This window comes from Falco naumanni, chromosome 1 (genome assembly GCF_017639655.2).
Source record: "Falco naumanni isolate bFalNau1 chromosome 1, bFalNau1.pat, whole genome shotgun sequence".
NCBI classification, from domain to species: domain Eukaryota; kingdom Metazoa; phylum Chordata; class Aves; order Falconiformes; family Falconidae; genus Falco; species Falco naumanni.
Genome location: NC_054054.1, coordinates 90,361,179 through 90,388,462, shown reverse-complemented (window position 1 = coordinate 90,388,462; position 27,284 = coordinate 90,361,179). Strand labels below are relative to the sequence as shown.

Here is a 27,284-nt window from a genome sequence, read left to right as displayed (position 1 = left end):
TAAACTTGTGGTTTTCCGTGGTATTGCTGCTCCCAGCCTCTATTGGTGCTGCCCATCTTCTTTAAGAACTGTTTCTGAAAGTCACCTTGTCCTTACATGCAGGGTGTGAACCGCTTCTGGGTCTGGCTGCCCGGAGATCAGATTAGTTCACTACGAGGCTTCTAACAAGTCATTGTTCATGTCAAATGGCTTTCAGACTTCAGCTGGCTTTGTCTGTGTGGGGAAAAAATAAGTATAGCTTGTCAGGTTGAGACATTCTAGAAATAAGTGCTGGGTAGACACAAAGCTAGCTCATGCAATTAGGAACTTAACATCCAGTAATTTGACTCTTAAGTACCAGGAAAATTCTCTAAGCCCTTTCTCCTTTCTTTTTAAACCCAAATACAGGTGAATGAAATGGATTCTAATAAACCTTATTAACATAAGCTATTGGGTGTTCTGAGACATCAGGAAAGCAAAATCAGCCACATAAAGCTGATAACTTTGAACTCCTTTCTTGCATGAAAGACATTGTGTAAAAGAAGTTATGAAAGTAACTGTCTCAGAGCTTGACATAGACATTCTTGGGACTGATCCACTGTGTGTTCTATTTATAAGGTAAAGCTGGTCTTGCTTATGCATGCCCAGTTTCTTCTAGAGGTGAATTTAACCATAATTCATTGTTCATTCTACCAATAGTTTTCTGGTCCCTATGCCAACAAAAAAGACTTGTTCTTTCTTAAGATCAAGGGAGTTCTGGGATCTAGTTTGTTTGAAAAAATGTCCTTTAGAAAGCGCAGCTAGCTCTTTCCTGTGAGTCTGGTGTACTTGGCCAGCTGTTGTTTGAGAAAATTGTGCCAGGAAGCCTGTCATACTGTATTTTTTAATGTGTTTTTCTTTGTTGCTGGAGTTTAAAATGATTTTAAATCTTATGAAATATGCTCGCCTAGCAGTCTTTGCAGAATGCGATTTTCTATTTATCGACAAAACCAGTAAGAGTGGTGCATGTTTACTTCCAGGACCTCTTGGAGAATGTATTTCTGTGTGAACGGATGCAGTGATGATAATGGTTTTGGCCCCAAATCCATTTATTTAAGTGAGCTACAGCAATTTACAAGAAAAAAAGGCTCCAAAGCCCCAGTTCCTCTTACTTCAGGCTATATAGCATATCTCGCTGCATTGTCTGCATTATGTTGTCACTTGAAATTTTTCTCCATTGTAGGTCTGACAGTGAAATAAGTAGCTCATCTTTCTGAGTTGTGATTTTTTTCTTCTGGGCCAATGATGGTACTTTTAGTAGAAGTCAGCTCTGTTTCACTGAAAAAGTAAATAACTTTTAAGGCATGTCTGCATTTTAATAAGATCTATTAAAAAACTATAAGACATATATTCCTGGGGGGGAAAAAGTGTTGTAGTATTGAATTTTCAAGAATTTTGAAATTCTAGCCAACATGACTGTTCTAGATAACACAGGCATTCAATTTGCTGTATTGATTGATCCTTCATTGCCATCCTGTCTGGTCTGTAGAGGTTATACATAATCGGTGCTGTGTGAAGGTCTTAGTCTATGCATGAGTTTAAGGTATAAGCTGGGCAGGAGAGGAAGAAGGCATCAGTTACTGCTAGGGAAAGAATATATCTCAAAGACAGCTTACTATTTAAAAACTTGTGAGATACCACCATCTTCCTAAACCACCTAATTTCTTTACCTTTTTTATTGTTTTGAAGGCCTCTGTGTTTGCTAATTCTGATTGTTCTTCTGTGAAACATTTAAGCTATTCAGACAACGCAGGGTACTGTGAAGATTATTACACAGTAGGGTACTTTGTCTCAGGCTCCTGAGCCAGTTTAGCATTTTGCAGTCCTTTGCTGTTGCCAGCTGAAGTAACTCCTGACTGTAGGGGCCTGTGAGAAAGAAGCAGAAGATGATATCAGAAAAATTAATGGCTTAGATACAGTCCGCCTTGATGCTACTTCCTTAGTTTCTACTAGACGACAGAATTTCTTTTCAAGCTAAACTGACTCTACTGTGGAGCAGGATAAAGCAGATGACTGCTGTCAGACACCTTGTGAAGAGTTCACTAACAGGTCAGTTGAGCCAGTCATCTCAGCATATTTGCTATGAATCTAGATGCAGAATTCTGGGGATGGAAAATGGCCACCCTGCTTCTCTCCAAGAACAAATCCAAGTAAAGTCACATCACAGTGAAGTATCTTTTACTCAGCCCATAAAGTAAACAGATTGTCCTCCTCACATATAAATGCCAAGACTTTTAAAGGAACTGTTTGAAACTCTGAAGGATCTTAAGGTCCTCGAGGAGTTGTGATGAGACAGAGAAAACAGCAGAGGGCAAGGTGTCAACAGCACATTTGAAATTCACTTTAAGTTCAGTGCTCAGCATCCACATGAAGAACAATTGTGTACTGTTAAACTAAAACGTGGTTGAGGAAAAAGGAGAGGAGGTTCAGTAATTTGCCTCCTTTCATGTTCTTCAGTGACAGTGACAAATGCTTTAAGATTCAGCCAGGCTGGGAGAGGGGATCTGAGACTTCCAGACTGAGATGCAAGCTTCTGGCTTGACAGACCTGCTTTTGATAACTCACTCTTACTGTATATGTTGTATGTGACCAGGGAAAAGTCACATATCTTGTTCTACCTTCATTCTTCATGTATACAAAGAGGATAATACCACACTCCTACTTGACAAGAGTATTGTGAGGATTTATGTCTTAAAGGCAGTAAACTGCTAACCTACTATAGTAATGGGGACTCTGTAAGTATTATAGATAGATAGGCCTTGGGGTCTTCACTGCCACTGGATGCCATTGCAGCCCCAGTAACCCGTCCATCTCTGCTTAGCCAGAAGACTGTCCCATCCATCACACTCGGAGCCAGCTGTGCTTAGCTACATATTTGTGACCTCCAGGTGTGAGTATTACTGCTCATATCTGGGCATGAGGCCAGAGAAGAGGTAAGATCTTGCTCTGGTTTATTAATGTACTGACTAGAACAAGTGCTGCACCTTAAATAATAAATAATTCCTACATTGGAGTTTAGTGAATAAAAGCCAGCGTGGGAGAAACCATGGAAGTTCAGAAGGAAACAGGAGATCTTGGGGTTTCTTGGGATTTATTTTCTGATCCCTGAGTAATGATGGGACAATCTGAAATGCAAACAACATAGTAAAGTGTTAACAATCTTCCCAGCTTGTCTATCGAACTAATATCCTTCTCTTACAGAAGAAAAAAAAAAGAGAGTGAAGTGCTTTGATTGTTCTTAACATGGCTGTATTTTAGTTTTGTGGTAGTTTTCAACTTCAGTGTTCTTTGTCCTCTACCAGGTGGCAGTCGTCATGCTTTTTTCCCCCATGGTTTTTATTGATTTGGTCAAAAGTAATTAAAGAGATAATTTGTTCTCAGTTACATTTCTGTGAATTTCCTGAGGCTGGTAACTCTGATCTCCAGCTGTGTCTTCCCCCAACTCTTTCTTAAATTAACTTTGTTCTGACTATGAAATAAAGCAGAATAGCATGTTCTTTTTCTGTTTGTTGCTTTGGGATTAAATAGAGACTCTGTTCTGTAGCAGATATTGATCTGATAATTTTATTAGGTACTCCTGCCTTAGTTCATGAACTTTCATGTTTTTAGCATAGCATTCTAATAAGAAATCCTGTGTTAGACTAGAAGAAATAAGAAACTAGTTTTTTAGAGATGTTTGTAGATGTTTCTGGTTTTTGAGTGTCCTTTGTGCCCAAAGGGTTCTTTTCAGCACTTTTGTAATCTGTTTTAAACTTTACTAAATGCAATAAGGAAGTGAGCACTACTGTGGCACAAAAGGATTTTCTTTTTTCAGTGTAGGACAGATTACATTCGTTTCTAGTAGAATGGTTTTTTGGCCATCCAAAATGTCTTTGGGACATTTGGTCTTCTGGAAGATCTGGTGAGAATACTTGTAATTCTGACTTCAGTAGGGGAAAGTATCTAGAAAACATTAGCTAATGCTGAGTAATATTATTATTGCCAGCATGCAACGAAAAATATGAATAAGAGACTTTGAAAGTGTTGCATATACCTAAATTACTGGCATGTTGCCCAGAGACCATGTAAATGACAAATGGAAGACAGAATTATAAGCAGTGTAAGAGAGATGTCATACAGAAGTGATAATTTTTTTGCTTGCTTATTTGCATTGACTTCCAGGGATACATTTCAAAATTCTCAAATCATCTTAATGAAAAGAGGTTATGGAGACTATAAAGATGTCAGATGAAATAATGTAGTTGCTTAAGGGGTTAAAAGTAACTGTAGGGTAAATGCACTAACAACAGTGGTATTACAACTGAGATTAATTTGATCCAATTATTTTACAAAACTTACCAAACTTATCAGAATTAGCTAAATAGTCTTTGGAGACAAGAAAATAAGGAATATTTCCCCAAGGAATATGAGAAATAGAGGGAAATTGATGTCATAAGCAATACCAAGCTATTTGAGCAGGTTTTGTTATGAAAATAGCTGCTTTTCTGTACGTAGGCTTTCCATCACTATAATATGAGAATACTTCATAGATGTTAATGAAAGAGAAGGGTTTTTTTCCATTTGAGATGTGAGGAGTAGAGGCACAATGAGCTGTAGAGTTTGTACAAAAATTTGTTATGGTGAAAAGAAAAAGGCTTCTGCTAGCTGGGATAAGGTGTTAAATATTTTATTTAGCATGTCAGGAATTTTCTGACAGAGGTGAAACTGAATCTACTTGTTCCAAATTTCATTCTCATGCCTTCACTAGTAGACAAGCCTTCTCTCACTTCTCAGCTGTCTCCTTCCATTTTCCTGATATGTCTGCGTTGACAGTGATGTGTTCACTGGAGTGCAGGAGACCGAACATGACTGGAACTCCTTCACTCATTAAAACTACTCATGGCAAAACAGTGGGATGAGTACCCCTTTCTGTCGATATCAGGGCCATTTCTGACCAGAGACCAAGGAATGGAAGCTGCTGCAATAGATTTTATTAAGTGCTTCCCTTGGCAACAGAGATTCTCAACTGCAAAGTGCTTTGCATTATTGATATGGTACAGCACAACCTTAACAAATTGGGCATCTTGTCCTTGCTGATGTGTATTTATATCTGCAGGTTTAGTTGTGATATTTTTTAAGCTGAAGCACTAAAATAGTATTACTTTTAAAGAAATCTTAATTTTCTGCAATATATTCTTAGTGAAGTCCTTTGCCTCAGAGCCTCTTGTGTTTAATTGAAAATTCTCTTTTGGTCCTGATGTCTGTTCCATGTTCCCACTTTCTAGTGAAAGGGCAGAAAGGGTCAGCACTAAGCAGCAGTAAAAGAAGCCAGGGGAAGGAAAAAAAAAAATCCTGAGTATTTGGCTAGAATACTGCCTTAAAAATTCAATATTTCAAATCCCACCTGCAGAACAGCAGTAATCATCTCTATATGCAGTGCTTCACAAAAGCTTTCTGAACAATTTTGTAAAAATAAAATATGTATTTCACCAGGTTGATCCTGCATTTGGATGACTAAATGTTGGCTTGTGATGAGGCTGTGCTGATTTATTTTCATCAAAACACATTCACAGTTTGCAAATGTAATCATAATGCTCCTATTCAAGTGATGTATTAGAAGGAAGAAGAGTGCAATAGGTGTGTCAATCTGCTATTTTTGACAATAACATAGAAACTTAATGAGTTGCCCGGAATGAAAAAACTTCAGGAGTTGCAAAGGAAACAGGTTCTTTTGCCAGCTTAAAGGAGGGGAAAAAAAAAAGTACAACCTAAAAGAATGTTTATTGTACCTTAATTCTCCAGCTATATAGCTGGCATATACGCTACCAATTTGGGACATTTCAACAACAAGATTTGGGGGTATGTGAAATTGAGAGAATGTTTAATAAAAGGAAGGATTTGTCAGAGCTGAACAATTTTTAATCTCAGAATTATTTAGAGGAGAAAGTGGAAGTATTTGTGAGTTGTTAGGGTAAAATCTCGAGACTACAGGTGGTGGTTTTTGACTGAAACAAGCTATTAAAAAGAACTTGTTCAACCAAATATATATTAAGAGCCTTCGATGTTCTTTGTAAAGATGGAGAGGATACACGCAGAGCTGTCCGAGGCAGTGAGCAGGAACGCCAGGCCGTCTGCCGGAGGAGCCGAGCTACAGACAGATGGCGTCGAGCTCCACCTGCTGCAATATTGTTGTAGTTCCTCTTACCTAGAGCTGCTGGATGCCATCTCAAGAAAAATGGCCATAAGCATTTTCATGGGAAACTTGGTCATTTCCTCATGTAATATCACTTTAAGATGATGTTTCGTATATTGCCTTATGATTTTTTTTTGTTTTTAAAATTGTTTCTTACATATGGAGTTGTATGAGATTTTGTTATTTCACTATAATGAAAGCAGGAAATGATCACCGAAACAGGCCTTTTGATGGCTTAAAAGCAAATTAGACTAACTATGATGAAAGTCTTGATAAGTTGGAAACACTAAAAAAAACCTCAACACCCAGACTCCAAAGATTGTTCAGATAATGTCATGATAATATATTGAGTTTAACAAATTAGACGTACCAGTATTGGTGTTTTCTCCATTTTTTTTATATCTGCACTGAAAATTAGAGAGTTCTACTGTTCTATAATTACATACTGTTACAGTTTTAAGCTCAGATTGCACCTTTTCAATACATAACGTTGTAACAAAAGATAATGTTGTAGAAAAGGAAGCTATTCCCTTCTGTTTCCTGTGATAAGGCTGATTGAATCACATTATCAGTGCTTGAGTAGAGGGGGTGGTGTATGTGATACCTCCATCCCTGAGCAGTGGTGTAAAGGTTAGGTAGGTTCACAGCTCTTTTTTTCCTTTTCTTGCCAACTGGCAGAGCTGGCTGGCCAGAAGTAGGATGCAGGGAAATATTGCACCTGAGAGAACTTTTTTTCAGTGCTCTGTGGCATTAGTTGCTTGAAATGAATATAGCTACGTGGCTCCAGGCCCCGTACCAGTCGGCAGTGTGCTGGTGCTTTCAAGCTATTGAAACCTTAGGGCTACATTCTACCACTCTTCCTGCCCTTGAGTAGTAAGCTATTCTGAAAGACTGTTTGTTTTAGCCATGCCATTCAAGGTATCGCCAGCTGTAAAAGCAATGGTACCAGGCTGTTGTAAACATTTTGCTGCTTCTGAAAACAAAATTAATAATTGTCTTTTGGCATTATTTATGTTTTGCATAGACCATTTGTGTTCATGAATATAGAGGAAAGTAGTTAAAAATATTTCAGACTTGTTATGCTGGCAATTTTTTTTTAAAGAGTTTTGTTTGGCAACTAGTTTCTAAAATCCAGCCTACTTTTGAAACCCTATTTTTGCAGATGAAGACATTTAGTATTCAGAATCTGCTTTTATTACAAATGGTTAAAATATATAACTTTGATCTTTGGAAAAATATACCACATATTGATGATAAGATTTATGTAATGACAGATACTTAATTTTTATTTTCCCTGAAGTTCAGTGTAACAGGCTCTCCATACTGAATGCATACTCATCCCCAGTAATCTTTGATTAGCTTTTCCAACAGATGAAGTATGGGTGCCCACTCAGGCTATGCAAGGATTCCTTTCTTGTTCAGTGTGTGAATGAGGTTTTCTCATTCACTGAGGCAGACTCTCGGGTGTATTGGTAGTCCTTTAAGATTTGTGCTCCTGAGCAGTGTCAATTTGCTATCTCTCTCTGCTGCTGATAAATCTTGGTCAAGTGCACCTCAATTGCATGAAATAGTGGAGCCTTCAGACTTCTCTCTGACATTTCATTAGTCTGTCCTTCTACTCTGGCTGCAGAAAAACATTTTTCCATTCCAGTTACTTTGCTCTTAGTACCATTCCTGAGTTTGGGTTTGCTCTCCCATCTGCCCTCCTTCCCCAGTAGTTTTCTACTTGTTTGTGGGCTGCCTCACTGGTGTCTGCAGTTCAGCAATGGGTGAAGATACTGTTCCTTACACTTTGAACCTTTGTTCTGCTGAAATGTTACATAGGAACATAAAATTGGAAAGAATTTTGTGCCTTCTCAAGTCAAGATTCCAGCAAGCAAAATGCTCTGCTCTCGATTTGTCTTTTGTTTTGTTTTTTTAAATACTTGAATGTTTTCAGGCTTTGCTGTGCTGTGCAGAAGCTATACAGCATAGCAAGTATTTAATCTGCAGCTCTGAGTCTGCTGTGCAGCCTTTTTTGTACATCAAGCACACCCTGGCTATATGGATGCAACGTGGTAGGGCCTGCAGCTTTGCTTTGCTTGGAATCAATAAATGAGCTCTTTGATCTAAAACTAGTGCAGGAAGAAATTACTGTTTTCATATCCTTTTTAGCCTAAGCACCATACACTGCTGAGTGATCTGAAGTCTTTTATTAATCTACCTATATAATTTTTAAATAGGAGGGAATATTTCTTCCTTCCACTTGAATAAACTGATGGTTGAAGGAGTTCTAAAAGTGTACTTGTGTTTGACTTCGTGGCTTTTTATGAGTCTGTGCCTGCCTTGTGGGTGAAAGCACAGACTAAAGAATAGTGGTCTATCACAGTGTGTATCTTCAGGGAAGAGCAATTGCAGGTAAGTAATTTTCTATTCCTCGTTTTGGAAATTGGATTTTCTTTTTATGTTAGACACAGTAGTCTATATAACAGTCTTCCAAGAGAAAAGTTACATTTTCTAAGCATTTAAGCACAGTAATTTAGAAAGCATGTATGCATTTTGCACAGTAGCTTGTCAGCAAGTACTTCATATGAGAATCTATTTGTGCATTAAAGTTACTTAGTGACATTTTAAGCTTTTCTACAATAGACTAGCCATTATTTTTGGTTTAGTTTGCATCTCTGTAGAAAAATTTATTTGCACCATTTAATTTTGAAAATGATGACTTGCTACAGTATGGGTAACTAGCAGTATTTCAAAAATGGTTACATGTTTTTGTTGATTTCTTAGGAACCAGTGAAGAAAGATGTGCTGGAAAGACCACCCAAAGAAGTGGCAGAGGTTACTACTAACAAGTACTCTTTCAGTCCAGAGGTGAGACTACTGCTGAAGCTTTTATTCAAGATGGACTTAAGGCAACAGACAAACATCATGTTTTCATAGGTATTATGCAGTAAAACTCCTTCTGAAGGTACCAGAAAAAAATCGCTGATGTAGGATTCTATTGTAATTTGGTGAAAAGTGTCTTGAAAATTCATTTGAACTGTTAGTTGTTCCATGTGCCAGTTCTAGAAGATTGACCTTTTATCACAGTTTAGCATAGAAATGACTAATACATTCAAAATTACTTTTTATTTCAAAAATTTGTATTTTTATTAGAGTACATAGGCCAATATTGCACATCCTTAGACCTCAAAAACCTGAAGCTGAAAGTGCTGTTACTTTGCAGTGTTATGTAGAGCTGCACAAATTAACAGTTGTTGAAGATCTAGCTTATACTTGGGTTTTCAACCTTTGTCTGGTGTGAGCCTAACCTGTGATTTTAAATATTGAAAGGCTGGGAGATAATTTCACTTAAAGGCAATTTTTTGGTCATCACAGAGTAGTTACTGTGGAGAATCTGTTCAAACTCATCCAAGACCACCCAAGGTATTTTCAATTTGATAATGTACTTAGGCCTGCCAGAGTTAGTGCAGTCTGTGGCTATCTATCCAAAAGCAATTCAGGCCCTGTAAATATAAATAAAATGTTGGAATTGAAGCAAATTTTAATTTCTCTGTATGCATTCAACAATTTATCTGAATTTTATTCAACAATCCAGCAAAAAGGTTTAATTTTTCGTCATAATGTTGTCTTTGTTAGCTTATTTAAAATTTGATCTATCTCCTTTTTTTTAGAACAAAACTGAATGCCAGGCAGCTGATTTAATCATACTGTTTTTTATAAAAGAGAAGAATAAAATGTAAACAAAAGAGAAAGGATGGTACATTTGCAATTATATGAAAACTGACAAATAACATTTTCTTTTAATTCTTCTTTTAAGTTTTCTTTGAAGGAAAGCACAAGTGTTAGCCTGACTTCAGCTTCCAGTAATATCTCATCTATCACAATACAATACTTAATTTCCTTTTTTATCTAACACAAATCAGCCAGTTGTTGGAAGCTAACAAAGTTGAAAAGTAAGATGTGCTATGGAAGTCCTGTGAAAGGTGCAGCTGCACTAGGTGTTTTGCTGGCAGAAGCCCTCTGGCTTGAACACTAGAAACATTCCACCGACGCATTCATTTATCAGTTTTCTCTTTTCAGTTTTCACTTATAATTATTATCTATACATCTTATTAAAGAAACGTCTTTTCTTCTGTTTGGACTTTCTGGAATTTTCTCTTAAAGTTAAAAACATACTGTGAAAGGGTGAAGTATGCAGCCCAATCATATACAAGCTGTTTTCCATACAGAGCACCAATTGTTTCAGCAATCAAAACCAGCGTGCTTAGATGTGCATAAAGATTTGAAATAGCATCTCAGCCTCTCTTAAGTAGGTGAGCATTTTCTCCACAGATTGCAGATCTTGGTTGGATATCCTATTGCATACTTTCTCAGGTGCGTAATAAAGGATCATCTTTATTTCCTTTACTAGTAATTAATTTTTTTGGGCACCTTAAGACACATGAATGCACAGAACTACCTCATTGAATACCTTGGGCCACACCACAGTCTGCATACCACCAAATAAACATTATGTTCTGTGCTCCAAAACCAGCTTTGACTGTGGAGCTTTTCTTAATGTTTTTGTTTTTAGAAATACCGATCTCCTTATTTTGAGTCTTAACTGAAAATTTTTCTGGGTTGGGACCCAGAAATATTAAAATATTTCTCTTCCATGCATATTTCTTGTAGTTAATGCATAAGCACTTGCAGCAGCCATTCCTTACGTCTAGGCCATTGAACAATCTCTTCTTCTTGCCTCGTAGTTTAATGAAGCTCATGGGTGCTTAACTGCCTGTAAGATCTCTGTCAAACTTGAAGTCAGCCAATGAATTAAAAGCTGTTGTAATACATGTACACACAGGCATGCACAGTGGTATCATGTAAGACTGACTTACATGCTTGTAAAATGACACAATGCTGTCCCAGATGATGACTATCTCAGAAAATATTTGGTGATTAAAACTGAACCCTGAGACTGCACATACCTTCTCTATGCTAAGCTCTTCCTAATACTGCAATATTTACTTTCAGTCTGATCCACTGGAACCAGTGAGGAGGCTCTCCCCATTTAGAGAAACAGGAAAGGAGCTGATGACTCTTAGTAAAGCTCTAGCTTGCTCAAGGTAAGGGAATGCAGAGCACGCAGAAATGGGCCAGTCAGGGCTAAAGGAATCTTTGGTTCTGCAATGACAGTAATTGAATGATAGGTGAAATAACTAACTGTAATAACAGCTTAGAAAAGATAGTTTACAATTACTCCTTTATAGGCTTTATGTATACTTAAAATGTTGTCAATGCTGTATGAGGAATGATTGATTGGTAGTTCTGTCTGTATCAATACTATATTGTTTTATTTTTCTTTTTATAAAGGTGCTTGTTACTTTGCACTCTTTTGCATGAGACAGTGCTGTGCCAAGATTTGGTAACAGTTGTAAAAAAGTGATGTTAGGATGTATAATGTCTATTGTGTGATAGAAAATAATGGTGAAAATAACTAGTGCTGTTAAACACCTGCATGGACTCACTTGGAATATACCAGCTTAAGCCTCAGGAAGATACAGATATGGAAGGGACAGATTTTTGTGCCCCTTATCTGAGGGGTAGTGAGCTGTTCTAATAGGACACAGGTTTGGGATCCTGTATGCCTTTTAGTCAGCCAAGTTTGGACAGCAGCTAGTATTCTATGGGACTGACCGCAGAAGGTAGCAGGGTGTGCATGCTTTTCCTAGAAAGTATTTTCTGTTGCCACTAGACACAGTAAACTTCTGTCCTAGCAGGGCATTTCTTATGGGCTCATGTAAAGAAGAAAAAACCCAAACAACCCAAAACCCAGGGAGGCCTGTTGGGAACTAGCTTTAGCAAAGAGCACTTTCCCATTTAGGTACTCATACTCTTAAATGTACTTAGGCTTATTGTCACCCATGTTTCACCATTTTCACTGCAAGTGATGCTCAATATGCTTTTTTGTTGCCATCATGCATTCTGATTGCACTCTAAACTTGCCTATGGAGACCATTCACTCTGTTTTTTCACTATTAGCTTAAACAGTTGCTAAACAAACTGCATAAGACTTGCAGTAGGTGCTAAACTTTCCTGGAACCTTCTAGAGTTATTGATGTGTTAAGCTAAGAAATGTGATTCATTTGCAACTGATACAGCAAGCAGTAGTACGAAAAGATGATTTACATCTGGCAAGGTTTAGTTACAGCCTGATGCAAATAAAACTGACAGATGACCACTGCCAGCCCCAGAAGTGTACAAATGACCCAAGTGTTTATGAGGCTCCTAGACTTTGAGTCTTTTGGAGTTTGTTCACTAGATAAAAATAGTTGAATTAAAGCAAGCAGCAATAAGATGGGATGTATATGAAACCCTAATAATTAGGTTAAATCTAAGCAAATATGGCAGTCAAGACAACACATGATACTACTGTATCAGTGTAATATGTTGAAGACAAATTAGTCTCTTGCATTGTTTGACTGAGATTAACTGTATAAAAGTCAAGGAAGTTAGAGAAAAGTAGCTGCTTTGCATGTGCTACTGTAGAGGAATCGGAAATTTACATTTCACAATTATGTAGTGTGTTTAATAATTCCTGAGTTTTTACATCAGAGCAATTTCTAAATTTTATAGTAGTTACTAGTGATAACATTAAATTTCACATTTTCCCCTTTTATCCTTCTCTACCCCCAATTATTTTTATTATTCACTTACTCTGTTCATTCAGTTGCAGTGAATTTTCACTTGATAAACTTGGCTGAAAATAGTAGTAAACCGTAAACAAAATAATAAATGCTATGTATGTACTTTGGAGGCTGGATAAGCCATTTCAGTAAAGTATGACTTCGTTTTGCCATAAATGCACTTTTAGTTATGTTTGCCTGCATTCATTGTTCATTACTAAGTTTCAGTGGGATTGTCTCCATGAGGTCAAGTTAAAATTCTTTTGATGATAACCTGCCAAAGATCAATTTGCTGCTTGATAAGAGTTGCAGGTGCTTGGACCTTGCTTTTGCTTGCTTTTACGTTATTTTCAGATTAGTAGGATAAAAAATACTTGCAAGTGTTCTACAGGATGAAAATTCCCATCAACTTTGGTACTGAAGATCTTGATTGTTTTAGTCTAATATCTACAAAGGAATTTGTTAATATTTTTTAAGCAAGCTGGACCATTCATTTCAATGCAGTGCACAATTTGAACAAATGAAGTGTCATTTTGTTAGTAAGTTAACATGAGGGGTCTTGATTTGATACTTGCTGGCGAGTGTGCTTTTGAAATGCCATTAGGATCTACATGGCATTTTTGTGTATCTTGGCCAGCCTAGAGTTGTTTAGGATCAGCTGGGCTTTTCCACAGCATTGAAATTTTCTCCAGTTCAGTAGATTGAGTTTCCAAGCTTATAATTGTAGAGACCTGTGAAATTAAATAAGAATTTATAAAAACCTAGATCATCTTCAAGATTATAGCAAGTAACGTGATACAGGACTACTTTCACAGAAAATGGTGTTTGGGGCCTTGGAGGGACTAAATCTGAAGAATTCAATGGTGTGAAAGGCTGTGCTTTTCAAAGTTAGCCTTTTCATGTGCTAAAGAAGCTCCATGTAGGGTAAGAGTGGTACAAACTGAAGCTGGTGTGATTTGTCAATGCCAAAGAAGGGAAAAAAAGTAATTTGCCTCCTTGTACAGTCTGTTTCTGACTCTTACAGCATTGTTGAGCGCTATATGGGGAGGTCAGAAATGCTATGGGAGTGTGGGGCTGCCAAGATATGGATCCTAACTCTTGGCTGAGCAGCTAACTTTATGTACCTTCATGCAAATCACTTGACCCCTCTGCAGCTCTATCAAGTAAATTGGGATTGGAAACTATGCAATGTATCTGAACTAAACTCGCTGCGTAAAGATATGGCTTTTAAATTAACATGAATGCAGAATGTGAATGAGGATTGCTTTCATTACAGAAGGCAATTTTTTTTTTTTTTTGCATATAGGGCATATTTTTTTCCATACAGTTTTATTTTTAATTTTTTAAATGTTATTACCACTATCTTATGCTTTTAGGGATGTTAATTCAATAAATCTTGCCATGCCTAGCACTCGTTACATGCAAGCATTGTCTTATTCATCTCTGCAGCACTGCTAGGTGTTAGGTGGATAAATATTACTACTGTCATAGGTATAGTAGAGAAGTCAAACTTGGGATGAAAGATTAATTATCACTGCAACAGCTAGAGCTGGAACTTCAGGTGTCTCAGGTAAGTAAATGCCTTAGCTATTCTTCTAGGCTTTAGTGATGTCTTTATTTCTCTCATTTTTATTTTTATTTCCAAAATTGGCCTACTAAATTAGAAGCTCCAGGGAAGGTTGTCTTATGAGATCCAGCCCATTACTCTGAGTGAGTGCAGTTGTTTCCTGTAACAGATGAAGTGTTTAGTCTAGTCTACTTTTAACTGAAGATGCTTCTGTTTCCTGTACCACATTACGATAAATGCATATTTGCTTTCCACTGAATTTTTAATGGTAATGCAATCTGAAAAATTATGTTAAATGTAAATAATTTTATGACGTAAATAGATTTGATCCTAAAGTGGTTTGATGTCATGTCTTTTTCTGTGAGTGATTAAACTCCTAGATTTTAGTCTTTTCATCCCTCCTTACCTCCAGAAGCCAATATAGCTGAAGGGAGAAACAAGATTATATTCCTTTAAGTACATTATCAGCAGAATTGTTTAAGTCCTGATCAGACCTGCACCACAATCACAGAGAATAGTGATGTTGTGCAATTGTTCTTAAATATCTAATTTAGCTTGCAGAGTCCTTTTTAGTGCTGCTGCAGACTATGGAAAGAATCTAAGTCCACTTTAATATCCCAAGCAGAGTTTGAAGTACTTATCAAGTAAGAAAATACCTACCTGTTAAAGCATCTCCAACTGTGCCATCTCCTTCTAGTCCCATAAATCTAATTCAGTTGCATCCAAAACTAGTTTAATGGGATTTCAGATACCTTGGTGGAAATATTCCTGACCACAAGTTTTCCATGGCAATTGAAATGGATGGTAGATGAAGAAAGGGGAAGACTTAACCTTGTCTTGTCATTAATAAATGTATGTTTACTTTTACACTTGATAAACAGTGAATGATATATTTACATACATTTTGTTTTTTGAACATCGGAAGTGTAGTGTGGTCAGGGCCTAGTCAAAGCTCCTTAGTACCTCAGGAGAAATGTGCCTCTTTATTCTTGTGTAGGCAATGGTCACACTAGTTTCTGGAAAGCACTGTTTTCTAAATAAATGCTCGAATGAAGTTTGCCTGTCATATGGTGCAGTACCACACATTCTTTACTCTGTAATCTTAGTGATCCTTTAACACATCTAATATAATTTATTCTATTTTTTGTGGCAATTAAATGATGAATCCTACATATTTTATATTATTTAAGAAGTGAAGTACGATATGAACTATAATGGCCATGGAGAAATTTGCTTGAGAAGTCAGGGAAACAGATTTTAAAATATGAACTCACTTTCCCTTAATGCCCTCTGAAATGTATGGTAGCCAAATGACCTAGTATATGGAAAAATATCCAACAGACTTAATATCTGGAAATAATAGGTAAACATTAACCGTTTTGGTTTGTTTTTTAATCTTTGTGTTGTGTAAGCCCTGGAAATTCCCTGAGTGCCATTTTATGACCTTTTAAGAATGACAATGTGTTAGCCATTCATCTTGAGTGTTTGCACAATGTTACTTCGACTAAATCTGCATGTAGAAAAAAGATCAGTTAGAAAAACAGAGCAGTCAAACCCAGACTTTTTAACCAAATATTGAAATATGAGGTTGCAGGAAAAGATAATTTCAAGTGAGAATGACTGCACTGCTGGTTTGGACCAGAGGGCATGTTAGCAATGCTTCTTAGTAACAATTTTAGACTATAGAAAAGGAGCTATTTTGTATTTTCCACTCTGCTTTTTTTTTTCTTTTTTGTGAAGAAAGAGCAGCAACTTTTAGTTTCAATTAAAGCAGTCAGGCTAGCAGAGCAGCATGCTAATATATGCTACAGGGAGTCGGTGAATACAAATGACCTTTGTGGATTTGTTTTTTGCTCCATTTCCTCCTTTTGATTGAAAAGGAACACCCAGCAGTTGTCATAATTGGACGTTAATTGATACATATTCACAGGAAGTAGTGTCTGTGATCTTGCGGCTTGTTTGTATGAAAGAGTATAATGGAACAAACTGTGAGGAATTTTTTTAATGATTACAGTGACATAGCACAGTCGTATGAATTTTAAAACTATCTCAAAAATGTTTGAAGAGTCATTACTGGAACAGACTTAGCTGCATTCATGAAGCTTTAATATTCTACCTTACACATTAAAAGCATAATTAAAGTGAAGATAAACCTTTATAATGATGACCTCATACCTCCTGTCAGTAATATTCTCTTATACTTTCTTGAGTCTTCATGATGATATAAGAGGATGATGACAGGATGCAGAGGTTGCTCGGACTACTCATCTTTCAAAACTTATCAGTCACTAATCCCAAGGAGAAAGAGGTACCAGCACTTTCCTACTGATGAGTTGTAGTCAGTCACTTTAGGGAGACACCTGCCAGCTGTCAGATACCATTTTACCACCTAGACACAGCATTAAAATGTAGGAAGGAATTTGCTTATCTTTGTGTAGTCTAAAATGAAAAAAAATTTGGAAAATCTACAGATAATGATCATTCCTGTTCCTTTGTAGATCAATACATCTTCCAGTAGAAACTGCCCATGTAGACACAAAGTAGCTCTGATTTACTTGACTAAGTACTTCCTGATGTCAGATTCAGTGGGTGGAATACAGTATGGCAGAAAAGACAACAGCTTTGTCCTTGAGCATTCAGATATCTTCAGCTTTGAGCTAAGGATTATTGTTTCATTTCTATTACTATTCTTACCAAAACTAAGCAAACTCAAGAAGCACAGCCCCTTTGAAATGACATTCCGCTCTGAAGGAGATCCTTTCTTATTGCTTTCTTCCAATGATATCTGTAAATGGGATCCAGAAATTATATTCAGTAATCCACAGTTGTGTGAGGATGTATTATATGAGAACTGAGAAAGTAGAAGTCTTTATAAGTAGGAAATTGTAGAAAGATGTAAGAACAGTTACACAGCAAGAGTTTACCAAAGCATTGGAAGCTTGTAGTTGTTAATCCATAATAAAAGCAGGTTGCCATAAATCACTTCTGTGCTCTAATTCAGCCCCCCAAGACCATTTAAGTGTACTGGAAATACCCTTGTCGTTAAACATTGCCACAAAAATTAGTAAAAATTAGCGTATTGCCTCAAATGAAACTAGTTGAAAATGTGTAAAAAAGGAGGTAGGAAAGTTGATGGAAACTTTGTATGTAGTGACAGTCATCTAAGTGTAGGTGCCCATGTAAAAATAACAAGTTGTGGTCCTCCTCGGCCAGCAATGTCTAGGAATTGACAGCTTTGAGCTGCAAGGTCAAAGGAGAAGTGTCCATGCTATTCCATGAGCTGGTCAAGCCTTTACTTGCAAAAAGGGCATGCTAAACCTCTGTGTTGTATTTCCCATAGTTTGAAGAAAACAGCTCCTGTGCATCTGTTTCACTGCTGTGCTAGTTAAATAAATGTCAAACTGCTGGCAGTTTAACAGTATTCAACTGGATGCTTTTTATGTTTTAAATTAGGAACTGGACAGCTCTTTAAAATGGTTCGTTTCCTGAAGGCAAATCTCTATAAGTCGCTCTGCATGCAGGGAGCCTAGCCTCTACTAATGCATTCTTTATGCCCACAACAACAGTTAGACTGTTACCTGAAGAGCAGTTTCTCCTACTTCTTTTTCCTGCTAGTGGCTTTGTAGTTGACTTTAATACAAACCCATTTCAATTCTGTGATTGAAATGGTAGCTACTACTGAAAGATTTTAAATGGCAAGAAATATGTTATTTCTGGAGTTCTAGTTATGACCTTGTCCATCCTTACCTGTGAATATATACCAATCATATTCTAATGTATGCAGGCAAAAAAGATGTTAGTGCTTAGAGTTATAAGTTGGCATTCCTTAATTCATAGAGTTTACTGGAAGATGCAGTGTAGTCAGTAAGAGCAGGAACGAGAGGCAGCGTAGAGTTAAGAAGAGGAGAGAAACAGTACTAACTGAGAAGGTGAAACATTTATCTGCCAATTTTAGTTTTCAATGTATTTAATACTTCATAATGTCAGTTGCTTGGAAACCAGTGTTTTGTGCCCTTTTTCTGTTTGGCAGAATTCACTCTAATTGGCATGTTTCTAGCACTGTCACTGCTGCAGTTTGCAGCATTTTTTTTTTTTCCAGAAGCAAAAATTTTCTTTTACATGAATGATGGCTCACATTAATTAGATAGCAGTCATGGGTAAAGACAATCATTTAAGTGTATGGATGTATGAATCATTATCTCTGCCATCAGTCAGGGGAAAGACTGCTATTCCTGTCAACATTTCTGCTTTTCCAGGCTGTTCGTTTGAGTCTCAATCTTCTTTCCTTTTGTGCAAAAATATGGTTGTTTATGTTTGAAGTTTCATAAGGGGAAATAGTTCAGATATTAGATTTTACTGTCTATCTAAACACAACAGTCTAATCCCATGTGTTCTGATACAAAATGACACGTTGTCACTGGATGCTTGAACAAAGCTACCACTTTAAAATGGCTTTTCCATTCCTTAGTTAAATGTCACTGCTCTGTACATACCTTTATGTGGTAAGGCAAGACACTAGATCATGAGATTTTTTTCATTTGTGTGAAAATCTTGGGCCAGCAGTATTTCCTGGTAGAGGATCAGGGACCTTAGTGAAGTTCCACTTAATAAGCAGTGAGTTTTTGTTGGTAATATGAACATAAAGTTACTATTGTACATTATTCAGCAAGAAAATGGAAGGCCCAGAAATCTCCAGATGTTTGCTTTTTTTTCTTTTGAAGTTTTAGTAATAGTTTCCCAGAAGTTTTTGGAGAAGAATATAAAGTGAAACCTTGAAATCTCACAGATAAATATTTTCCTCCCAGCCCTTATCTGTGCGAAGCTATGTTCTCAGTGCTGCTCTGGAAGTACTTCCCCCACTCACCTTTGTTTATGTACTTCTCCAGAGACACCAAGGGCTGGAAACCTAGATGTGCCTACCTGCAAAGAAAACTTTTATATTGAATATCGACAGGAATGGGAGTTACAGCATGGCACAAATGGAGGGATGCGTGTGTGTGCGTGTTCTTGTGTTCTGAGACTTCTTAAAAGAGAAATTGCTGCTGCCATTTTTTTCTAGGTGGAGAAGAACATATTTCCAGCTAAGAATAAGCTACTTTTTTTGGATGTTGTTTTTTGTATCTCCAGGTAGCCAAATGTTTGTGCCTCTCAATGTTAGAGAATCTTTCCTCATTTTCAAAGGAAAGGTTCTGCCTCTTTTCACAATGGAAGCAGCATCCTCTGTGTTTTAATGTTGTTGTAGTTAATTGAATACCACTCTGAGACATCTTTAAATATGCAGTAATACATGAATACATTCACATGGTGACATCTTTTATAATAGTGTGGGGTATATAGTTTTGACAATCGAAGATCCTTATTTCTTACTGCACAATCTTCTGTGAACATACCACAGATTTACTCATATTTTGTTTCATGACTGACTTCACGGTCAGATTTTCATGTGATAAAATGCATCTTTCCCATTATGCAGATCCTGGGTTTTGGTTTTAAACAGGCGTTTGAGTATAGAATGTTGTACTTGCCTGCAGGAGAATAAAATGGGAATCTACATCTGAAATAAGGTGGGTACTCTAGGTTGTATGTCTTAAACTCCTCAAACGGAAGTTGATATGGTACTACTTTAGTTCCTTGCCAGAATGGTTAATGATTCAGTATGGTAGGTAATGATCACATGTGTCTGAGTTCTGTGAGTTAGTAACTGTATTTAATAGATTTTTAATGTCATTATCATCTAGTCTTAACTGAATTTAAGAAGACTAGATGTATGAATATTTACCCATTTGGTTCTTACTGTATGATTACTCAACTTTAAAATCGGAGCAGTAACCAGCATGTTCCTGATTCTCCATTGCCTTCTGTGTATACATTTGCATCTCAACTTGGCTGTAAACACTACCCAGTCAGAATTCATTATTTATTTATATTAGTATCTACATATTAATTGTGAATAGTTGGAAGATTTTCCTGTCCACATGCTAAGCTTTCAGGGTATGACCCGAATGTGAAGCTCAATAGTAGGACTTGCTAGATCAGGCTCACTACCATGTAAACTTAACTCCATGGGTTTTGGTAATTTCAGAAGGTGGAGAGTGTATGCACCCTGTAATAACTCACTGAGTAATCAAAGTGAACAATGCACTAATTCTCAATTATAGTATGACTGCCTTGCATCACTCAGGAATGGTGCGAAGCAGCCTTAATGTAAATAAATTTGGAACATACTGGCATAGATTAAAACACTGACTGTAAAGTACTAAAGAAATGAATGAAATGGTCAACAGCTTCAGCATTTACTGGTAAGAGAGTGGAAGAGATTCTCCAATGGTGTACGTCAGTATCACTGTTGACAACTTAAAATACATGCAAAGTTTGCACTCCTTCTGTGTGTGCTTAGTAAATAAGAAAAGCACTGCGTGCATATGAATTTTCTTTTATCTTGGCATTTCCCGCTGTTTCACAATTACTAGCTATTTAGGTGTTACAGTACCTTGTCAGAAAGTTAAGGGACAAATTACACTAATTACTTCAGCTATTCAAATACAGCAACGGCTCAAATGGAGTCTGAGGTGTGTTAATGCACATTCACACAAGATAGCACTTTGAAGGACTGGAATGATAAAAGAAGTGTTATATTCAAACTGAAAGAGAAGTGAGGACAGTAACATTTAATCAATTGAAGTCTGATGAGAATGCAGGTGTTAACGCTTGTGTTCCTGCAGAGGTTACCATAGGATCTTTAATAACTTCAGATTTTCAGAACTTCCATTTTATTATGTGCTTAAAAAGACAGATCCTCCAGTACCATAGTGCCCCCTAAAACTAGGTAAGGTTGTAGATATCAAGTTTAATCCTAATGAAGCAAGCTTCCTGCTCTTGGTGCTTCTTTCAGTGGCTATTTCTTTGAATTCTTTAGTGTACAAATACTCATCAGTCTCATGTGAAATTTATGATGGGATCACAGCTTATGGTGGGCACAGGTGCAAATAATACTAGGTGTTCATTTAGAAGAATTTTACTGTTTTTTCTAATCCATGGGTTTAGTCTGTAATGTTTATAATACAATTTAGCTGTATTTACTGTAGTTTCAAAGTTATTGCCTCCTGTGCTTTCTGTTTTATACAGAAACTTATTGTTGTATTACTTTTTTGTGCTATAAAAAATATTTGCTTGGAATGTTTTTAAGTGGCAGTGTGCATAAAATTGCACTTGCTTTTCACCTGGGAAGCCTTAACTTACATTGCACTACTGACAAACCTGAGTAAGTTAGGCAGTGCCCAGCTGATACTAACCTTGCAACACCCTTAGTAGGGTCTGGCCTTGTGCCCGAAGAGGAGCTTTTATTGGTCTAGTAATAAGTTGATGCAGATTGAAATGCTTTTATGAAAATACAGGAAATGGCATTTAGAAAGCCTATGCTCTCAGCGGCTTTCAGAGCAATGCCACATTGGTTTCATTTATATTTACAATTGGCTATAAGCCTCTGGAAAAGGCTGAATTCTTTCTGTGTAGCAGCTGGAGCAGGAGATGTTCTGTCATTAGCTTTATTGCTATAAAGGCTGTATCCATTAAGATAAGAAAATTGAATAAGCCATTTTTATGAAAAGGTGGCTAACAATTGCCATGATCAGAGAAATATGTATGTAGTTAGATTGTTTGATAGATACATAGTTGTTTTACTTGTGATCATAATATAATGTTTGGTCTTAGAGAGAAGAGTGTCAGGCCGGTAGAAATAGACTGCAACTTCTTTGTGCCTCAGGGAATGGGACAGAGGGAGATTAGCTGGAAGAGTTAATGAGACTGCAGCACCCAGGTAACACTGCCTACCGCACTGAACACAGTTGCTTAGAGCACAGTCAGTCGCAAGGGTGTGCAGCCTTCTCCCTATCTTTCTAGCAATTCTGTTGAGGCTGGAGATGTACCAGCTTAGGGTAAACAAGGATTTGGCATCACATGTTCAGGAGGGCACACAATTCCTTTAGTAAACCATCTCTCACTGATTATTTTTTTTTATACAGTAGATATGAGGTTGTTAACTGTAAAATCTGATCTTCTGGGAAAAAATAATCCTTAGTATCATTCTTCTGAATTTAGCAAAGATGACCCAGTGTAGTTAAAGGTATATTTTAAGGTATATTATAGCATCTTGTTTTTCTAGAACCTAAATTATAATTGAGACAAATTTATGATTTCCTTTTATTTTTGTGAGTCATTTTTTACTCTAAGGCAGGCACCAAGAATCCCAAATCTTAGCAGTAAAAGTTCAGTTCCCTAGTACTTTAATGGCCTCATATTACAATTAACTGATGACCTTGAGTCCCTGAAGGATTTAGAGTAATTTAAGTACGGAGTTGCACCAAGCACTGAGAATACGCTTGCAACCAATTTTCTGTGTATGTAGTATACTACTGGATCACTCCTTTGTGCATGTCATTGACCCTTATCTATAATAATATATTCCAGCAGAGAAAAGGAAGTATTCCATGGTACGTTATTACTGTTCAGGAAACTCTTAGTTTTCATACCGATAAAGATATTAAATTAGAAAAATAAGCCAAATCCTTTTGTCTGAAATGCAGTTGTGACTGCAGTTGACTGAAGCTCAATTACTTCAATAAACTTACTCCAAATTTCACTTTGATTAATTTACATTTTAATGAACAATTTTCACCTACTTGTCGAGTAAGTAGCTCAGCTAAATTTATTAAGTTATCATATAAACAGAATATTGTGATGCCAGAATTTAAATGGAGAAATATTTGATGTCCTATTCCAGAAATCTACTGTAAGTCTACAGTATAGAAAAGTACATTGGTCACCTCTGTATTTTAAATTTGGATTTATTTTAATGTTTTCCTGACCTTTAGGGTCATTCCTAAATATCCTAGAAATAATTCTATGGGATTATGAGAGGAATTTTTTTAAAAATCAGTTAGTTATTATAGCTTTATATGCTGCATTTCTGTTAATTCTTTTATTTCTTTTTGTAATACTTGGGACTTCAGGGGAGTCATAGACTAAAAACATTCATTCACAAGCGTGCATAACGCTACATATTCCTATCGGTGTATGAGAGTGATCATTGATTTTGGTATACACTATTAAAGCCTTCTATATTAGTTAAACCTTTAAAAAGGACTGATTGTACTTGCCCTTCATGTGTCTTTTTCCAATAATACTGGTTATGGCTGTTAGTGTAAAAGATCTTCCTGGCTTATAATTATCTTTTCCTACCACTTGCATTTGATTCATGTAATAACCTTATTGTTTGCTGTTCGTGGCATTATAATACACAGCTGCAACAGGGATTTTGATTTTTAAGAAGGAATACTTAGTGTGTGCAGAAATGTAGAAAAAGCACTACGAAGGGGAAAAAATACTCTTACATACAAATATCTTGATAGTTGACAGAAAGGAGAGACACAACTACTGGGAAAATACTGAGGCCATTAAACATTTCCTACTATTCAGACAGCAGTCTGTTATGTAAAATACTAGGTCCTTATGAAAAACATTAAGCTGGTCTGATGTGACTGTGAAATCCTTATGTTTTGCCAAAGCATACAGCATTTCTTATTAGGGACGCCTTATTTTCTTTTTTTTCTATCCCCAAGGTTAATATAGGAATATCTAGCAGACAGGTTATCTACCTGAACTGGAAATGTTTTCAGGCTTGTCTTTAGAGTTGCTGGACTTAAAAAATTATGTCAGCAAGACCAAAACCCCAATCCAAACTCAATTAAATTGTACAAGTGTTTTCACCAAGGGAAGTAAGGAGGGAGTAAACTGCTCTCCTTGAACTAGTGGATTTGATGCCTGAAATTTGCACCTAGGTGACCTTCAGGTGCTTTAATACATGTCTGGTAAGAAAAGGGAGTTATTGCTTGTCAGTAAAACAAATGAGGCCCAGCTTTTAAGCCTAGATTGGGTTTGAAAGAATCAATACAGCTTGATGACACTTGCTTCAAGTGTCAGCCACACATTAACTTAAGGGGATGTGTCCTGTGCCTGCATAGTATGCTGGTGTGACTTGAATCAGCTGCTAGTTTCTGGCTAACATTGTAACCAAAGGCTGCAGAGTACAGAGTAATTGTGTGCCATATCCCTTTCACTGCCCTAGCTCACTTTTCTTGTTTGTTTGTTTGGTTTTTTTTTTTTTTTAACCTGTTGTCATCCTACATGGAGTGCATTATGTAGTCGTCTTTATTTTCTTCTGTGTTACAGCAATACCTGGCCTGTTGCCTCCAGCTCACAGGCTTCACTGGTGCCTTCCTTATTACTAACAATGCAGCCTTTTGACAGCAAGTGCAAATTAGCAGCTAACAGGTAGCTTCAGGGCAGTGCCTGTCAGGCTGTGACAACTGAGTTAAGACCGTGAGGGACCCAGTGGTCAATTGGTTGCTATAAATTAGAATTAGCCAGGGAGTTTTTAAATCAAGTACTGGACAAAGTGATGCTAAGTTCAAGACATCCAATAGTTAACCTGTGCGGTGCTGAAAGAGATAAGGGAAAGATCTTCAAGTTCTTACTAGGGAATTCTTGTCCTTTGTTATATTGTAGAAGGAAATGCTAACATTGAACTCTTCAATATAGAACTGTCAAAGTTGGTGGGCAACAGAGTAATTAATTTGATAGCATGTCTTTAGTGCAGTGACCAACTTGTGATTTTTGGCAGGCATCATATAAATTCTGTGAAGCAAGGTGGAGAATACTTTCATATACTTCACCAAGAATCACCAGAGAGGAAGAATGCACTGAAAGCAGCCCAGCAGGCTCAGGTCACAAGATGGAGAACTGAGTTCCAGCCACCCAAATGCTCCTCTGATGTGGAGGAGTCAGATGAAGAGATAAACATGTAAGTCAACTCAGTGGGCTTTGGGTGGTCTGAGAGCAGTGGCTTTAAAAAGTGACCGTTTCCAGTTTCTGATGTTACTTGTTCTTGAAGCAGAATATTACTACTTGTGTGAACTAGAAAGAGAAAATGCTTAAGATCTGGGTAAATGAGCAGCTGTAAACTTAACAAGCATGGAAAAAAGATCCTGTTGTAAAAAGGAAGACGTTCAGAAGGCAGGTTATGAACCTGGGAGAGGTTTTGTAGCCAACTCAGAAATGAGTCTCTCGGGAGAAAAAATGGAGGCCTGATGAGTTTATACCATGCTTTTGTTCCCGCGATGGGACCACAGCATTAAGAATAAAAAAGAATTGCATTCAGCAGGATAAGTGGCTTAGCTTGCGGAGTGGGTTTCTCTCCATTTGATCATTAGATAGTCTTCAATCCTTTGGCTCACGCTGGTCTTACCAGTGCACCTCTAATGCCTGTTGTAATGCTGTCTTCCATTTGTCAGCCCTTGCTAGGTGATGATTAAGTACTTGTTCAGCAGGACAGAGTAGCTCTTCTAGAAGTTACACATCTTTGGAACCTTATTGCATCGAAAGCTCATCCATCTCCAGCAGTCTTTTCTCATCAGTTTGCTGTGGCTTTTTTTCACTCCCAGGTACCAGCTTCCTCTCATTCACCTTAAAGAAGTCACCTATAGCTGTATTATTTAAATAGCACTATGAAGCACTTTGATCCTACGGTAATGAAGGCTATGTGAACATTTTAGGTAACCAAGATTATTCATTTAAAAAAAATAATAAATTGAACGCATAAGAACCTCCCTGAAAACTTTTTTAAACTATATGCTTATTATTCTGTTTGATATGTAACTTCTATCTACCCATAACTCAGCTAATCCATGTTTATTGCAGACAAGTAATTTATTACACATATGAAAAATACTATTGCCTTTTTTGTGACCATTCCGATTATTGAAGTAATTTTCTTCTGTAAGGAAGGGCTTCTTTCTTCAGCAAGGCTGACCTATAAAGATTTAATGTTCCTTTTTCCTTTATGAAGGAGGATACCTGCATAAGCAAAATTATCTTCATTTAGACACTGCTTCTCCTAGCAGTAAAAAAACTTCTATTGGAGCAGAGTATACCAGGCTTGTGGGTGAATACTGACAAAGCCACTTTAATCCTACCTCTGCACCAGGGGTATTGCCAATTGTAAAAATTTATTACTAAATCTTAGAACTATCCTAAAAATCTACAGTAGCAAAAGTTCCTAGTGTGAACATGATATCCTTTAATATTTTCTGTGTGTTGCTTAAAACTAATATTAATTGAGAGTTTAACTTCATTCTTAGAGAAAAGACCTCTAACATCTGCCAGTGTTTTGAAGAGGGAATTCATTAGACTTAAGATCAGATGTCAAAATTAAGTAGTCTTATGGATAACTTTCTCAGCTCCAGGATGTGTTGAGGGGGACAGGAGTACAGAATGAAACACACATGAAACAAGAAACGCATGGCTTTGGCAGGCGTGCCTTTACTCATTCAGTCTGTCCCATGTGGCTTGCACACCTGCAGGAGCCCTGCTAGCACGTGTTAGTTCCAGTTGTGCGGTTATACATATGCTTGCCTGCAGTGGTAAGCAGTTTAAAAGGAGGTGGGGGGAAGCCTAAATACAAAATAGAAACCATTATCTTTTGTGGAGACTTACTTCACTCCTAGCTTTCATAGTGCTGACTTTTAGAAATTAGGAACTTCATGGATTAAGAAAAGCTCTGAAGCAATGTTAAACTGCTGGGGCATGATGTCTCTTTTTAACAAATGATGTCTGGCTTCAGTCTTTCAGAGTGGCTGAAAGTGTTGGCATGCTTTTATATGGACAGATTCCAGTGATGGATGTAGGCCTTTTCCACTCCGCTTCCCTCTCTTATCCTGTAAAACAACAGAAAATATTAAGCCTCTAGTGGGACTTTCTTATTGCTGTTAAATAACTTGTAGCATTTAATTTTGTTATCAACTATTTTAAATGTATTGACACT

The 27,284-nt window shown here is 37.0% G+C and overlaps 1 protein-coding gene across 1 annotated transcript in view; it reads left to right on the top strand.

The window, feature by feature from the left end:
* The window catches only part of CCDC60 (coiled-coil domain containing 60), a 60,747-nt gene that overhangs the window by 16,642 nt on the left and 16,821 nt on the right, over positions 1–27,284 (top strand). The window contains 3 exon segments of the mRNA XM_040582500.1: positions 8,960–9,043; positions 11,189–11,280; positions 25,086–25,265. Coding sequence (XP_040438434.1) covers positions 8,960–9,043; positions 11,189–11,280; positions 25,086–25,265 — 356 coding nt within the window.